Source organism: Pundamilia nyererei, unplaced genomic scaffold (assembly GCF_000239375.1).
Source record: "Pundamilia nyererei isolate P.nyererei 1_Seehausen unplaced genomic scaffold, PunNye1.0 scaffold00013, whole genome shotgun sequence".
Lineage (NCBI taxonomy): Eukaryota > Metazoa > Chordata > Actinopteri > Cichliformes > Cichlidae > Pundamilia > Pundamilia nyererei.
In genome coordinates, this window is record NW_005187414.1 from 1234121 (window position 1) to 1244598 (window position 10478).

At 43.9% G+C, this 10478-nt stretch overlaps 1 protein-coding gene across 1 annotated transcript; it reads left to right on the plus strand.

Moving 5' to 3' along the window:
* The first annotated feature begins 567 nt into the window (after positions 1–567).
* On the plus strand, positions 568–5897 carry LOC102206236 (alpha-1-antitrypsin homolog). The gene is made up of 4 exons (XM_005725065.1): positions 568–1171; positions 1354–1624; positions 5435–5582; positions 5706–5897. The coding sequence occupies exons 1-4, from the start codon at positions 568–570 to the stop codon at positions 5895–5897; spliced, it is 1215 nt and encodes a 404-aa protein (XP_005725122.1).
* Positions 5898–10478: the final 4581 nt, after the last annotated feature.

Here is a 10478-nt window from a genome sequence, read left to right on the forward strand (position 1 = left end):
TGTCAATTTACCAGTCAATCTATGGTCCTATTGTCACAAGGTCCCATGAAGCGACCGAATGAACGATGTTGCGGATACAAACAACAGCACTGAGTTTCCTTTAAAGGATGTCTGAGCTCTTACTTAAGGATAGGGTGGGAGCTTTGACATTCAAAGCAGCACCGTTGCTCCTCCAAATGGAAAACAGCCAGCTGAGGTGGTACAGGCATCTGACTAGGATGACTACTGGAAACCTAGGTGAGCTGTTTGAATCTCATACTGGGAGGAGGCTACAGGGCAGGCCCAGGAGTTGCTGGAGAGATTATAATTTTTGCCTTGTTTGGGAACAAGTCAGTCTATCTCGGATAAGCTGGAAGAGGTGGCTGGGGTAAGGGAAGTGTGTACTTCTCTGCTCAGACTGCTGCCCCTGTAAAGGTGGTAGATGAAAGATTTAATTAGATTACTTCTTTTTTACCAAAGGTTGAGGAATTATGATTTACAGATAGATAACTGCCTGTAATGAAAAACTTTAACTGGAACTCATTTTGTATCATTTTAACTTTGCTTTTTGATCCACAGACTCTAAAGATGCATTTCTGTAGCTGTGCACTCATTGCACTGTTGCTCGCTGTAGCCTCGGCAGACCACCATCTCCACCACAACCGTGGTTCTGAAGACCATATGAGCTGCCACAAGCTCTCTGCTCCTAATGCTGACTTTGCCTTTGCCCTGTACAAACGTCTGAATGCGAGGACTGCTGCTGGAAACAACATTTTCTTCTCACCACTGGGCATCTCCACTGCCCTGTCCGTACTGTCTACTGGGGCCCATAGTGAAACCCACAGCCAGCTGTTCTCCAGCCTGGGCTACAGCACCTTAAACCAGACTCAGGTCAATGAAGCCTACCAACATCTTTTCCACGTGCTTGGACAAAGCCAGGAGAACCAAAAGCTGGATGTTGGCAATACCATTGCAGTGCACTCAGGTTTCAGTCCCCTGGAGAAGTTTCTGAATGATGTCAAGCAGCATTACTCTGGTGAGGTCTTACAAATCAACTTTACTAACCCTGCTGAGGCTGCAGATAAAATCAACAGACACATTGCCAATAAAACACAGGACAAGATCAAAGATATGGTGAACGATGTTGACCCTGAAACGATGATGATGCTCATTAACTATGTCTATTTTAAAGGTAAGCAGCCTGATCAAGTCTATTGTTAGGCTACAACAGACAAACATGAATATTACATATATTTAAATAAAAAAGGTCAGCTTAGATGTCAGCTGATGATTGAAATATACTTTCAACAAGTAGTATGATTTATGCTGACACATCCCAATATTGTCATCACCACTCTCCACTGTGTCGGGCAGGATACTGGAAGAAACCATTTAATAGTGAAATGACACATAAGGCGGACTTCCATGTTGACAGCAGGACCAAAGTTCAGGTTGACATGATGGTAAGGACGGGATACTACCACATCTTTGAGGACAGAGCGAACCACACCAGCATCATCTTGCTGCCATACGAGAGTCACACCTCCATGATGATTGTCCTTCCTGATGAAGGCTGGATGAGGAGTGTAGAGGAAAACATCAACAAGGACCATATAAGAAACTGGCAAAACTCAGCATCTATGATGTAAGACTTATTGCATTATGGCTGATTATTCTTTCTTGGTAGTAGATGAAGTGTGTTACCCATTTCTGTGTCTCATAAAACTGCTTTTAGCTTTGCTATTACGAGACCCAAAGTTTATTTACACTGAGAATCAGATGGATGAGCAATGCACTAAAGGTATAGAGTTTATTTGTGACCATTGGAAGGTTGTACACTTCTCTCCCTTAACGGTCGTCATCTTGGCTATAATTTTCTAAATTTTACCATGCCCTTCCATGTTTTAAATGCACTTTAGAACAACACGCAGCAACACTACACTGAGCGGAAGGAGGGAGGTATGGGGTCGTCACACACCCCCATTCTCTGATAGCCATTGGGGCGGAGGGGCTGGACAGAGGTGTTGGCCGTCCAGTTGGGGTCTGGGATGCTGGGCCTCCCTGCTGCTGCAGGGCAGGGTCTGCTTGTCTCCACCCCGGGGGAAGGGTAACATCTTCTGGGTCAAGGTGCAGTTTCCTCCTCTGCGGGCGAGGGTACCTGGACCTGGGGTATAGAGTATGTTTGGGGAGTGTGATTGTGTGTACAGTGTCCATTTGTGTCTGTCTCCACAATGGTTGAGTGCCGAGTGTTTGTATATGTGTGCATGAGGGGGGAATGCAAGTTTGTGTCTGTGTGTGCCTGTTTGTCTGTCTATACGTCAGGTCGGGTCTCAGACTCCACCCCTCTGGGAACTCCCAGGCCCTCCAAAGAATGGAGGCCTATCTCCCCTCACCACACTCCCTGCCGGTGGCTGATGCCCTCAGGCGTAGGTGCGTTGGTGGATCTTGTTTCTTGGGGTGCTTGGGTATGTACCGGCTCACTCCCGGTGGCTGCATGGCAGGGCCTGCCACCCATGGCTCAGTCGGGCCCCTTCCGGGGGGTGGGGGTCTTCAGACCTCTGGCCTCTGGGCCTGGGGCTCAGTTCACTCTGGCACAGCTGGCTGCCGGCAGAGCCCGGGGATGTGCCACTGCAGCCTCCTCTGGCTTCTGCTCTGTGGCTGCTGGGTAACCCTTCATCTGTGGCTCTCCTCAGCTCTTCCCAGGAGGGTGGCACGGATGTCCCTCCGGCGGTCCTCCTTGGGCTCTCGCACTCTGGGGGCATGTAGATGTCTGGGGCCTGGATCTCCTCCATGCCTGCCCTGGGGGACGGGGCTATAGCTCCCCACACCCTCTAGCAAACAGGTGTCGAACTCCAGGCCTCGAGGTGCCGGTGTCCTGCATGTTTTAGATGTGTCCTTGATCCAGCACAGCTGATTTAAACGGCTAAATCACCTCCTCAACATGTCTTGAAGTTCTCCACAGGCCTGGTAATGAACTAATCATGTGATTCAGGTGTGTTGACTCAGGGTGAGATCTCAAACCTGCAGGACACCGGCCCTCGAGGCCTGGAGTTCGACACCCCTGCTCTAGCAGATCGTTATGTGGAGAAACCTTTTGAATACAATATGCCTGTGAAGGTTCTCAGTCCTCCAGGTCATCGTAGTCTAAGAAGCTCCTTAGCTTTTTGAATACAAGCGTGCTGATCCACACAGGTGTGCACACAGGTGTTCACAGACACAAACTACACCTTTCTTGGCTACTACCTCATAGCACATTGTGCGCCACGCTGCATAACAAAATTCAATATTTAGTATTTACTGTTATTTACACTTAGCTAGATTAATGCGATGGTGTTGTGTTTATTATGTTGCTCTCTTGTTTTGCTTGTTTTCTCTTTTTCTCTCTCAGCAGGTGATCCGGGAGTTTCTTTTCTTTTTAAGTGTCCTTCCTCACTCTCCCTCTTCCCCCCTGCTTTTCTTTTCCTTCATCTTTCTTTCTCCCTTTCCCCCCCCAGTCATGTCTGTCCCGTCTGTAACAACAGAAAATAAAATAATAAAAATAGTAACCATAAAGGTCGATCAAATGGACCAACACGGCAAGGCTGTGATGATCCACTTGGTAAAGAAAAATCCGTCTTTGTTGGCTTTCAGACAACAACTGTGACGGCTAAAGAAGCAAACAGGCACAATGGGCAGCTGTGTATCAGGTTTTGATGTTACGTGTTGTGCCATTGTTTATGTAGGTTAAAAAGTAATTCCCATTGTATGTAGAATAATCTAATGTTGTATATGATCAGATGCACAACAAGCTAGAAACATTTGCAGATGTGGCTACTTGTAGGATTGTGGAGTCAAAATGATCATTTTGCAATAGTAGAACAACTTTCTGTGTTTGATTAGTATAAATCTGCACACTGTGTAAGTTCAACACTGTATATTACGTGTACTAACAGAACCCAAACCGAGGAAAAGTGTGTTCTTTGCAGAATATGTTTTAGTATGATGAGGTAACACTGAAATATCTCAATATTACATGAATAAATGTGAAAGCAGGGCTGGGCTCGGGTCATGTTTGGGCAGAAGAAATGCTGACCTGGACTGGGGATATTTTTGGGTTATGGAAAGAGCACTTCGAGGAACTTTGAGTCTGGTGACCCGAGCGTTTCCTATATCGCCTGTGCATTTAAAAAAACAAGTTATAGCTTTATTCCCCTGCTGGAAAGGAGGCTCTTGGCAATCATTGAACCTTCAACCAGATTGTTACCCTTTGCAGGACTTCTGGGGTATCATGGCAGGCTGACCCTCCAGTATACGTGTGTTTCGTTGACTTGGAGAAGTGACTGAGGAGACGTATTTGTATTTTTTTGTGGACGATGTGATACTGTTGGCTTCATCAGAGTGTCACCTTCATCATGCACTGGAGTGGTTTGCACCCACATGAAATGCACCCTCTGGTTTGGGAGAATGAGGCTGCGTCTGTCACAATTTGCCAGTGTAGTTGACAGGATGTGCATCCAAATGCAGGACTCATGAGAAGGAATGGAAATGCAAAGGGGAGACTTAAAGAACTCTTTGAGTGGTGTTGAGTGGAGCAGCTCTGGGTGCTGGCCACGGAACCAGCAGAAGAGGGAAGCCAGGTCAGGGGCTGGCTGTGAAACAAATCAACCCTGGTGGCTGAGATGAATCTGGATGATAGTGATGGAGGGTCTGACAGGAGACCACTGAAAGCTTTGTCCTTTGGAGGCTGAGGGTCTCTGCAAAGACCCTCTGGCAGCACAGCCAGAGATCAACGAAGGTGTAGAAGACCTTCTGGTGGCGGTTACAGGCCGATGATCATGTAGAGAATTTAGGCGGCTTGGCTGCAGGCCGATGTAAGTGGTGAAGACCCTCAGTGTGGCTAATGGTAAGGGTGATGGGACACCTCTCAACTGAGAGCTGAACCAAAATGAGACAGGTCTTTGGCTGATAAACACCCGCTATCGCCAAGAGAATCCGGAGCAAGGAAAACACACTACCAAGTAGTAAGGATGTGCACATACAGCAGGTGGGATCAGAGACTGGCAAAATAAAAAGAGAAGAAACCAACCTACAGTGAGGGAGACCTAACAGCTGCACACAGGAAACACAGGGAAGGCAGCAAAAGCTGATATGAGGATTATAATAAACACAATTACCAAGTACTGAAAACAAAACCTAGAAACAAAAACCATTTCTTACAAAAGCAGTAAAGAAAAGATCAAAACACTAAGTCAATGACCCAGAAACAATTCCAGCTTCAAGCAAGAGAGCTAAAGTATCGTGCAAGCTTCCTCTTGAGTGATGTGAAGGTGGTGTGTAAGCTGCACTGGCAGATTGGCGTCAGCAGGAATGCGGGTGTTGTTCCAGACTGTTGCAGTGAAGATCGAGCTGAGCCAGTTAGAAAAAGACGGAACCACCAGCAGTGTAACTGTATAATTATGGTTTCTCTGTTTCTCAGGTATGTGGAACTTTATATGCCAAAATTTTCCATTGCCACTAATGCCTCCTTGAGGAATATATTGCAAGAAATGGGCATCACAAGTGCTTTTGAAAACACCGCGGATTTCTCTGCTGTGTCAAACAAGTTTCCACTTAAAGTATCAAAGGTGGGCGAAGTTTCCTTTTTACTTGTTTTTAGGGAACAGGACTAGAGCATGCCTACTCTTTTGGTTAAACTGAATTCTGAGAAATTAGCTTTGATCTGCCCGCTTTCTTATTTTTTCCCACAGGCATCCCACAAGGCCACGATCAGTGTCACCGAGATGGGAACAGAGGCAGCAGCCATCACCATTTCTGAATGGATCCTACTGACTACACCAACACCCGTCAGAATTGACAGGCCCTTCTTAGTTTTCATTGTAGAAAACTCGACTGGAAGCATCCTCTTCATGGGCAGGATCAACAAACCAACAGCTTCATAACGGCACACAGTTGTGAGATGACACGTTTGATCACAGTTGTCATCATAAGGATCCTTTCATGATATAAAAGACTGAGCGCTCACACTAAACACATATTTGTCAGTCTGCACACACTAATTTATGTGGTCTACAAAAGTAATATTGAGGACATTTTGCTCAGGTAAAAAAGAAGAAATCTTAAGACTACCATAGTTTTAACTAAAAATATTGATACTAAGTAAATGAGAACTTTGCTGTGGTTTGTTTCTGAGATATTCCCCTAAGATGTGGCTCATAGGGCAAGAAAACTAGTTACTAAATCCCAGACTTACAAAGACACTCTGGGGTTTACAGAAGCCACTTGCTCAGTTTGGGGGTCACTGTCCCGACTGCTCCAGGAAAATCTCCGTTTAATTCTCCCTCCAATGGGAGAAGGTTATTATCTAACCCGCTCGCTGACATTAGATGCCGAGTAGCATTTCAACAGATTCTAATAAATATTTAGAATATTCTCATCTCTCGTCCACTTATGAATGAATCTGAATAAGTTACACATTTTTAAGGAACAAATGTAGCAAAAATATGAAAAATCAAGATCCATATGTGAAAACTGATGTTTAATTGCACTCTCGTTCTAAAAAAAACTGTCAGAAGGTTCAATAAACATTTAAGTTTAAAAAAATTTGAATATTCTTGTAGTTATTTCATGTTTCAGGCTGTTCAAGGTTAAAAAAGGAAGGGAAACTGCTCAGGTGGACATCAACCCCAAATCTACGATCAAATGAACTCAAATCCTTTTAGGCTTTGAGTTAACAGTTTGGCAGTTTTTAATGAAACCTGTTAAAACAAGTTAAAGACTCATTTGGGTGTCATTCTGACCTTCCATCTTTCCCTGATATTATTTTGAAATGTGAGAGAAATGGTAAACGTAGTTTAAAAATAGAGAGATTAACTGTTGTATGTCCACATCGTGCAAGTGTTGACAACATAGGCGACAAACAAGAATCCCCATATTATCCAAACATGCGGTTATGATTTTGTGAGAGTGTCTCATGACACAATGACAAACGAGCATTTTTAAAAGAGAGTTTTTCATTTGATTATATTTTATATGAAGGATTTTGCAAAAAATAGGACTGGCAGGTTTATTGAAAGGTTATCTAATTACTTTTTTTTTTTAACTTGACCATCCCTGTATATACAGCATCTATTATTAAACCCATCCATACACGCCCAACCTTCTATGCTTAAGAGCTTTCTATCTAACATTCATCAGAGAGCAACTTTGGGTTGGTATCTTCCCCTACAGATATTTGCTGACTGGAACAGCCGGGGATCAATCACCAAACCTCTGATTAGTATCCAATGATGACCCGCTCTAACTTCTGATCTACAGCTGCCCCAGAAACCCCATAAAAAGAGCATGCACCAGTCTCTGCTTCTCATGCTGACTTTCTTTTTTAATTCTTATTAGGGAATAATGCTAGAACATCCCCACTCCTTTACTTTTGCTGGACTCTAAGACACTAAAAGAGACTAACAGTGGAGTTAGAAAACAGCCCCAGACTGCCCCCCTCAGTGTCACTGAGACAGGAAGAGATTCAGCAGCCATCACATCTCCAAAGCTTGGCTCAGCCTTCCACCATCAGTCAGAAATGACGGGCCCTCCTTGGCTTTCATTCTTGAAAACTCTGCTGGGAGCTACTGTTCATGGGCAATATCACCAACCTGACAGTTATATAACGGCAGCTGCTTGTGAGACGATGCCACTGTAATGATGTCATTTTGAGGATCACGATTGAAAACATTATTTACATTATAGAAATATTTGTAACGGCTACCAGTCTTCACAGAAGCATTTTAATATTTGTGTTAAGAACACTTTGCTTTAGTTAGTAATAATAATAACTTTATTTATAAAGCGCTTTCAAACAAAGTGCTGTACAGCTATTTGAAAATAAAGAGATAAATAAATAAAACTGATGCATATCAATACAAGTTAAAAACACCAAAACACTTAAAAACAATAAAAAATGTAAAACACGAGTTACATAATAAAGCTGTAGAACATGAAATAAAACATGTTGTTTATGGATTAAACTCATGGAAGCATTTTTTAAATAAATCAACTAACAAATAAAGAAATGTCAGGTTAGCAGATTAGATGGATTCAAACTTTTGGGAATTAACTGGTGACTAAATCCCAGAGGTTTCAAAGGGTTGTAACAGATTCGGATGGGACAGTACGTGCCCCCCACGGCCATCGGCCTCAAACAGCCCTTTGCTCTTTGACCCGTCAGTGGAAAAGTTGCAGCAGAGTGTTTACACATTGAGTACACATACACTTTGTCTTTCTTGTTGGCGCTGACATACAATCGCTGCTGTAAAGAAAGTTGGCAGGACGTTTCCCAATCAAAAAGCTGACTGGGCAGAAAGTCCCAGTACGAGCAGTCCACCAGTTTAAATTTGATCAGGACTTCACATAAATTCTTGAAATCTCTGTGGCCTATGCGAGTGTGCACACAGATAGTAAAACTACGACTAATTTCCAGGAGTGGAAATTCATAGAAGCTCCATCCCACTGGGACAGGCCAACACTGCACACTTAGCCGGACACGTTGGAGTCTGTGTAGCCTCTTTGGATGAGTTGATCAGAGTGTGACTGGAAACGCAATAATCCCGTCTGCTTGTCAAACAGGATTAATTAGTATGTTGAACTGTAAAGAAACCGGTGGAATACAAATGCTCGGGTAACCGGGTTGGTTGGGTAGAGACGGTTGTCCTCAGTTTAAAGGTTTATGTTTCATTTTGGTTACATGCTCGGTGAGATCGAAGAAGCATAAAAGCCTGTTTACAGTCCAGATAAATGAGAAAACGATGTTGGTATTTTAGGTTATTACAACGGTAACGCTAAAGTACGAAAGATTTTCTGGATGAGGAAAACCAAGGTATTTTTAAAGCCCACTGAATCTGAGAGCTGTGCATGCAAACCTGTGACACCTTGTTATAATGGTGGTAACCTACATACACTTTAACAGATATGGAACAAAAGTCCAAAACTAGACTTTCTGAACACTTTCATGTTTTTCTCGAACAGACCTGGGAAAAAACTTAGGAGGGTAACGTGAGGAGGCCGGACTAGACAAACTCAAGATAATTGTGATTGAAGACGACGCCACGCTCTGCTCTCTGACATAAATGGCTAAACAGGCGAATTGCTCTTAGTGTGTATGTGATTTGTGTTCTGGTCTTTCACTGTATGTTTTACTCTATTTTATTTTGACCAGTGTCTCTCAGAACTACATTCGGCTGTGCATTAATCGTTTGTCACAATGCACCCAGGTAGCATCCCAGACAGACCCATAGATTAGAGTAAATCCTCCTGGCAGGCTCCAAGAAGGCTCCTGTAGACAGAAGACTAAACCATGAATGAAATTATCTGCACTAATTGTACAATGTACAACACAACAGTGTTGGCAAACGCTGAGAGGCTTACTACCACTCCCACAGCTTGTGCTTCGATGTGCTCTGGCTACAAGACTGCCAGCATTGCTACGGACTTAACAGATGGCTTTTGTGCATTTACAGAGGTGTAGGTGTCATCGCTGTTAAACACTGGCTTTTGCAGATATTTCATTTTAGGTTTGAAAAACAAAGTCAGGGAAGTAGCACACGCTCACTGCAAAGCATCCTTTGCTATTCATTTGAACAGGCGAAGTCTGCTCTGTAGCACAAACACATTCGCTGTGGAAAACATCACAAGCCCAACATCATTTCTGAACCTCAGCAGAAAGACGTCTTCATTAGTGCTGAGCTCCATGTCTCTCGCTCTTCTAGCGCTGAAAATCTCTCAGATCTCTCTGCTTTGGTTGTTATTCCTGCTTGAAGAAGATCAAATGTGTGATACACATGCAAATCAAGATATGATTTGACACATTGTGAAGTGGCCATCTATAATGCATTCGCCATCGGGGTTAGAGTGTGTGGGTCCTAATGGCAGTTATTTCAGTGTGCCGCTCTCACACAGCAGCGCATTTCTTGTAATGCAACAGGAGGAAGGAAAGCATGTCTCTTTGCAGTGACACTGACAGACAGGGGCATCGGAAACATGAACTGATGAGAGAACTGGGTGTTCTCAGGCTTTAGTCATCATGCTTAATAACACACCAACGCTCAGCACATGCATGCCACTCAGGAAAGACACTGCTGTGATCTAAAAAAGGGAACTCTTTAAAACAATTCTGTTTGCTCACGTCCTCCCAAACACAGACGAAAGACGTGGATGTGTAACCCGTGAGCCGCTTTGCACGAGGACAGTGGCACATCCAGTTTGGACCTGTGGGCTGCCGAGCGGCGTCTCTGCACGTCAGACGTCCTCTGCCAATGATGCTCGATCACACTGACATCCCTGGAGCTGCCTTGGTTTTTGTTGTATATATATTAGAGTGCATGCTGTTGATGAAAAAGGGAAAGGCCACTGCCACCAGGAGTGCTTTTGCCATGGAGACAGATTGGTTTGCAATAACATTTAGGTGAGTGGTACGCAGTGTTGGGAAGGTTACTTTTAAAATGTATTCCATTACAGAATACAGAATACATGCC

Coding starts and splice junctions, on each gene's coding strand:
- LOC102206236 (XM_005725065.1), top strand. CDS start 568: ATGCATTTCTGTAGCTGTGCACTCATTGCACTGTTGCTCGCTGTAGCC. Junction 1,172..1,353: donor TAACTATGTCTATTTTAAAG/GTAAGCAGCCTG, acceptor TGTGTCGGGCAG/GATACTGGAAGAAACCATTT. Junction 5,583..5,705: donor TTCCACTTAAAGTATCAAAG/GTGGGCGAAGTT, acceptor TTTTTCCCACAG/GCATCCCACAAGGCCACGAT.